Raw genomic sequence first — 6,834 nt, forward strand, 5'->3', positions numbered from 1 at the left:
GTTGTATGCAACATATTACAGAATAAATAATTATATAAAACAAAAATTAAACAGTGACAGTGCAACTCAAGTATTTTTTTCAGTTTTTTGTAAACTCTGCTGCTTTGGACAACACAAGGGTATTAATAAACATCTTTGCTATTTAGTGCACAATATTTGAATAAACTAACAACATCCACCAACATAGAACTGTGGCAGTCAGTGCAACTGAGGTAGGTATTAACATCAAGTCTAAGACGACTCACTTAATGGAGCCTATTTAGAAAAAGTGAGTGGCAGGTTTTTTTTTAAGAAAAGTAGCTTTTCTGCATTATCAGCAGTCAGCCTGTTTCTTTTTTCATCTATAATGTGCGACACTGAGCTAAAAAGCCTTTCACTTTCCACACTGCTACATGGGGCTGAGAGGTATTTATGGGCCATTTTAGCCAAAGTGGGGAACCTGATTTTGTTGACACCCCAGTACTTCAGAGGACTGTCTTCACGAGGGCTTGGGGCCTCTGCGAGGTATGTGTCGAGCTCAATGGCAGCACCTGCTGCCAGCGGCTGTGCTGCCTGGGGCTGCTCCTTAGCGATTTCTTCAAATACAGTGTCCAGACTGCTGCTAGTGCTGGCCTGGGCCTTGAACAGTTTAGCAGGAGGTTCTGCAGCTTCTGCCCGACTCCCCTCTGCCTCAGCTCTGGACATCATCTGCAGCTCCTGCTTCAGGTGCAGCTTGGCCTCCGGAGCAGTGTTGTTGGAGAAGAAGCGATCTTTATACCTGAACAAAATTCATGAATGTATTAATATGTGGAAAAATAGGACATATTTTAGTTTCCCCAAAACCACTGTCACAAATGCCTGCCATTTGGCTTTCTGGTAGTAATAAGTGGAAATATATTTCATATTATATATTGCATACGTTTGTATTTGTGTATTTTAGTTACAAAAATATAATATAATATTTCAGATGGAAATTAATCTTAAATTTAGTACTGTTTATCATTGAATACCTATAGCACACAGACTTTACCTTGGGTCAAGTATGGTGGAGATAAAGTACAGTGGGTTGGTCTCGACGTCACTGAAGCGCTTCTTGACAGCTGCCAGTAAGGTTGCTTTCATTGTCTTGACGCCTTGGTCCTCGTCTGTTTCTCTGTTTAGAAGTCTCACTAGCACGGTCACAGCTGGGATGACATCAGAGGCTAGTGCGTCATAGCTGCTCACTTTTTTAGTAAGTTCCTCAAAGGGGGCGAGGATGGCAACGGTCTTCTCCATAAGAGCCCATTGGTGAGCGGTAAGATAGTTAGGGAGTTCATGCTCGGACACATACACCCTAGAGGATGGATACCCGACCCGAGCCCGACGGGTTCCGACAGTACCCGACGGGTCGGGCCGGGTTCGGACAGATATTTAGAAATGACGTTCGGGTTTGGGTCGGGCTCGGTCACGTCAGCGCGAAAAGGCATTGAACCTTTTAAATTTAAAACTGATTATTATGCAAGTAGCCAATGGGCCTGTTTAACTTGATGCAATGGTTTGTTTTTGTGATTAAAATACATGCATTATATAACCCTAACATCCGTCTTCCTGCATGCGGAAATTTGTTTATGTCGCCGTGACAACAACTCGCAACACGTGCGTGCATATTGCCCGCGGCATCCTTGTCATTCCAGTGAGCGCAACTTCAGCGCTGCTGGCAGCAGGACAGCCTTGAAGCCATCCACAGTTGATGCAATCCTTTTTCTACATAAAACCTCGATTAGCCTAAACTTTGATGGATAGATTATGTAAATAGATCCCATGTTGCAGTTTAGGAAACATACAGTTTGAGAAAATTGGTAAGATGACTTTCATTTCAATAAGCATTTAAATTGTGTTACGTTAATGTTTTGTTCTGTTAGCTTGGGCCATTTTTAGCAGACCTTTGTTCATTTAATTTCAGTTGGCTATTTGATTGGGCTCTGTGTAACGTTTGATGCCCCGTGTGCGCGCTGATGCGCTCGTCTGTAAACATTTCAGAATGCCTTCCTTACAGTTGCTTAATAAAAGCGGGATTTCCACACAAACAAACGTGCGTGTCATTAGTATATGAGGGGAAAAAATAGATTTTAACTGTCGGGCTCGGACATAAATATTTGAATGCCTGTCGGGCTCGGGTCGGGTTCGGTTACTGCTCTGTCGGACGCGGGTCGGGCTCGGACAGAAAAATGCAGCCCGATCCGCACTCTGATACACCCCCAGCACTCGCTTTTGCTCAATGAGGGACTGGAGCATGTAGTACGTGCTGTTCCAGCGCGTCTGTACGTCCTGCTGCAGTCTCTTTATTGGCTGGTTGAGCTGTCCCTGAATATCCTCGAGGAGGGAGTAGGCTAAGGCGGAATGTTTAAAATGCCCAACAATTTTCCGTCCCACTGCTATAGCATCAGCTATGCTCCTCTGTGCTAATAAGCCCTCGTGAACAGCCAGTTGGAGCGTGTGCGCGACACACGGCAGACTTGGGAGCCCTGCGTCATTCATGGCTTTAATCATGTTTTTGGCATTGTCACGAAGCACAACATGTACGGATGTTTTAGGTATACCCCATGTCTGGAGCATTTCCTCAAACACATGCGCTATAGCCTGGCTGGTGTGCGAGCCGCGGAATTGTTTCGCATGTAATATGGCTCGTTGCGGCATAAAACTCTCGTCTATCCACTGGGAGGTTAAGCTAATTAGCGACACGGGGCTAACACTGCTTGTCCAAATATCCGTGGTGAAACTAAACGAAGAGGAGGCTTGCAGTAGGCTGTGGATGTGTTTTTTCACGGAGTCGTGTAGTTTAGGCAGCTCTGTGTCAGTCATGTAGCGGCGGCTTGGGACATCATATCTGGGCTCCAGAACATGGAGGAGACGCATGAATCCCACGTTTTCTACCTCCGAAAGTGGCTGGTCACTCAATGCAATGTACTCGATGATTGCCTGTGTTATTTTCACAGCACGTGGATTGTCTCTGGACATTTTCTCTCTTCTTGCAAGAGTTTGCTGCAGTGTGGGTTGTGTTGGTTTAGAAGCGTGGGTAAACTCTTTGTACTCATTGTCGTGTTGGGATTTTAGGTGCTTGATTAAATTACTTGTGTTAAATGCGCTACCTTTTGAGCCTCCTCTGGACAATTTCGCTGAGCACAATTTGCAGTCCGCCTTTGTTTTGTCGTCTTCATTCACTTTGAAATAGTTCCACACGGCTGACATGTCTCGTCTCGACTCTCGCCTTTTCCCCGCTCTGAGCTGGGGGCGGGCACTCGGCGCCTGTGATTAACCCCTTACACGCTGCTCAAAGATAGGCATTTCTCAGACCGTGGTATCGTCCCCGGTATCGGGGGACTTTTAACGAGTACGAGTACTTTCGAAAATGTGGTATCGAGGCCGATACCAGATACCGGTATCGGTATCGGTGCATCCCTACTGTAAATAATAGGCCAGAGGAAAACTGGCACCCCAACTGAGTCTGGTTTCTCCCAAGGTTTATTTTTCTCCATCATGCCCTGATGGAGTTTTGGTTCCTTGCCACTGTCGCCTTTGGCTTGGCTCGCTCAGTTGGGGACACTAAAATTATGATCCAAGTTATTCTACTAAATATACAAATAAAATGTATTAATTAGGTCATATTTAATTCCATAAACTATCCAAATCAAATTTTGTTGCAATATTGTCCTGTTTGACACTGTGAAGCTGCTTTGAAACAATCGTCTTTGTAAAAGCGCTATATAAATAAAGTTGATTGATTGGTTGATAAAGCAATGAGACCTGAACATATGGCAATGTATCAAGATTTCTCTAAATGTGCGCTCTTTTGGACTAAAAGCCTAATTGAAGCGATTTAAAGTAGCCTAGCCGATCGTATGGAGAATGTGGATCAACGCGTGCTATTCTTTGCGAAATAAAGATACATATTCTGGTTGCGCCGTTTGATTATGGCCTCGAAGCTCAGTCGGAGGATATTTAGGACCGGGTATTTTTATTCTGTGCTCCCCTCCGTCTTTCAAACTACTCCGTGATCACGAAAAGACAGTAAGATTGAGTTAATACATCACAGAGAGACTTTAACCATTCTTTAAATTTTAGATGAAATTTTAGTCTTCATCCACATTTCTCATCTGAAATGTAGCTTTCACTAAGATGATATTGAAATTACATTTCCAATATGCATGGAAACACTTCCAAAAAATTACTCCGAACTCCGATGAACTCCAAACCAACGACCTCCAGTGATTTTAACAGTTTTGACAGCAGATGAAATAAAGCAGGCTAATAAATAAACATTTTTTTTCCTTATTATGAAGCAGTTTCACTGTTTAATTGCGTTACAGTATGGATCTGAATGAGAAAAATATTCCTGAGCAGCTTTCAGCCATGATCACTTTGAGAACTTTAGCCTACTTTCGTTTTTCCATAACTAACTTCTCCGTCGTCATTACTTGTGTTCGCGTTTATACTTTTTGCACCCTGCGTCACAATTTAACAAAACTCCCATTTATAATTAGAATACCTTACTATAATTAAGATATGTATTCAAAAATGTATTAAACAGAAAGAGGCTATATAGTTTTAGCCTTACTCAAAGGCCGCGGGAACAGGCCAGTATGTTCTGTGGTGTTCTTTAACCCATGGCTGACGAAAGGCGGCGGTGCTTCTGATGGATATTTTTCTTTATGACAGCGGATATAACTCGCAATGAATTCATTTCATATTTCTAACAAACAAAATTCCAAGCCAAAATAACAAAATGGTAAAAAAAAGAAGAAATTCCAACATTTCCCTCTTTTAATGATTAGGTAGTATTGCTTGAATAACAGTCATAAGTGTCATTCCATTAAAATAATGGCTAGTATGTAGTGGCTGGGATACACATAAACTCCACAAGTGGCATAATTTTTGGAATGACTTATCACAAGAGTAAAAAAACAAGTTTTAGTCACATAAAATTGGTTAATGGAAACACTGTTATTTCACAATAGGTTTTATCGATATTTAGAAAATAAAAACTTTTGTTATCGCAAATCTGTAATGGAAACACGGCTAGCTGAACTTGTTTTAAACTTGTTTTTTTTTTTCCCCTTTCTGGTTGTGCTCACTTTTCATAACCAATAGATTCAATAAAAAAATAGTATTATAATATTTAAACATAAATATGAACCTAAATAAGCTTTCTTTAATGGCACATTGTTAAGAAATAACCAACCCTGTATTTCCTTTATTCAGGACAACTACTTTGATTTCGGGACATCCAGATTCAGACCCACCTCGACTTAATCAATAAACCATTAACACAATTTATAGGAAAATCTTTTTGTTGTGTTTATTAGACACATCAAAGCATTTTTGAAAGGTGTGCCATTGTAGTTCACGGCCTCATCAAATAGAACAGAAATGTCAGGCCACTGTTCTGTGAAGTGATGTTCCACATTGACTCGGTCCTCTACAGATGTGATGGGATCACTGCCAGCGGCAATCATTTGTATATTTTGCAATATATTGAATGAATATATAATATATTTTATAATACCATCAATATATTATTCCATATATTAAAATATATTTCAAGAAAATTGGTAAATATATTTTCCTTTCGTAAGGGATCAGCTGCAGCAGAGGCATTTGGCAGAAACACTTCATCAATCCTGGCTCTGCATCCACCCTCAGCCAGGTGATTTGGTACTCCTCTGCCTGAAAAAAACATGGGCAAAGTGGAGACATCAACTGTAAGCTGTCCCTAGTTGATTTAATAGTACTATAGCTACACATGCAGTAAGGTTTCTTGCAATCCTCTGACATTGCAAATAAAAGGATTTTAATGAATATAATTGTCTGATGATAGGCTCAATATATTTTATTTTACTATGGAGAAAGTTATATTAAATGGTATTGCCAGTTTTAATTGTTAAATGTGGGACATAAAGAGGCAGTTTGCTGTGTTCCAGGGAGTGCTTTTTTTCTATAAATCAAAGGCGTAGGGGCAACGCCTCTGCTTTTCCCTGTTTATTCCTGTAGTTGGTGATTGACCTCTGCCTGTCTGTTGACATTATTGCCTGTTAAATAAAGCTGCATATGGATCCTCAACCGGTGGACTCCTCATTACAGCAGGAATGATCAGAGTATAATACTGAGGTTGATGGTGTTTGAAGGCATGGTCTCCTCCCTTGGTTGTACCGGTGACACAGAGCTTCTCTTGCATGAACAAGGTAAGGTAGAATTCCTTTCCGTGGTCCACCCTCACCTGATCCCAATGCCATTGCCCAGAACAGCTGATCTATAGCGATGTCTCAGGGTCATTATTTATGCTTGATTAGGCTAAAACCAAGTTAATGCTTTGCCATTTCCATTTAACTATAAAAGCAAAATGGAAACCAGTGATTGAGAACTTGGGATTTGTTACAAAAAGAAAAAATGTCTGATGTTAACAATAAATATATTCTGCAGTTGAGGCACTTTTCTACTGACCTATACACTTGTTCATATATAAATAGTCAGGTTGTTTTTTACAGGCATGGTAGCATGGCCAACAACCTTCTTGCTGAAGCCATCCACTGCCAGGACATGCGTGACTCCAAACATGACCAGTTTTTCATTTTGGTCCATGTGCAATTTGTGGCCAGTGTATTCAGCTTCATATGTACCTTATATTTATTTTCATTTAAGTAATGCCTTCTTTCTTTCCTCTCTATTTTTGTTTATTTCACTAACTGTTTTTTTGTTTGTTTTTGTGCTATGTAAAAAAAGGAAGTTTGACAAACTCGACGTCTTGCTTCACTATACGGCTGCTGGACAGTGCGAAGGACTCTACCGATGCGGCACTCTCCTGCTCTTACTCCATTCGCA

General features: G+C 41.0%; 1 protein-coding gene across 1 annotated transcript; it reads right to left on the reverse strand.

Moving 5' to 3' along the window:
* Window positions 1–180: 180 nt before the first annotated feature.
* On the reverse strand, window positions 181–3,207 carry LOC137049064 (zinc finger BED domain-containing protein 4-like). Its single transcript, XM_067427454.1, has 3 exons — window positions 2,123–3,207; window positions 1,010–1,312; window positions 181–757 (listed from the first exon to the last, which is right to left on the reverse strand). Exons 1-3 carry the CDS (start codon window positions 3,205–3,207, stop codon window positions 256–258), a joined length of 1,890 nt encoding a protein of 629 aa, XP_067283555.1. The 3' UTR covers window positions 181–255.
* Between the last annotated feature and the right edge of the window lie 3,627 nt (window positions 3,208–6,834).

Source organism: Pseudorasbora parva, chromosome 20 (assembly GCF_024679245.1).
Source record: "Pseudorasbora parva isolate DD20220531a chromosome 20, ASM2467924v1, whole genome shotgun sequence".
In the NCBI taxonomy this organism is placed as follows: Eukaryota; Metazoa; Chordata; class Actinopteri; order Cypriniformes; family Gobionidae; genus Pseudorasbora; species Pseudorasbora parva.

What these genes read in the sequence shown, in the direction of transcription:
- LOC137049064 (XM_067427454.1), bottom strand. Translation starts at nt 3,207, where the DNA reads ATGTCAGCCGTGTGGAACTATTTCAAAGTGAATGAAGACGACAAAACA. An exon ending in ACCCGACCCGAGCCCGACAG is followed by an intron (nt 1,313 to 2,122) that starts GCATTCAAATAT and finishes TCCATCCTCTAG; the next exon opens with GGTGTATGTGTCCGAGCATG. An exon ending in TCCACCATACTTGACCCAAG is followed by an intron (nt 758 to 1,009) that starts GTAAAGTCTGTG and finishes AATTTTGTTCAG; the next exon opens with GTATAAAGATCGCTTCTTCT.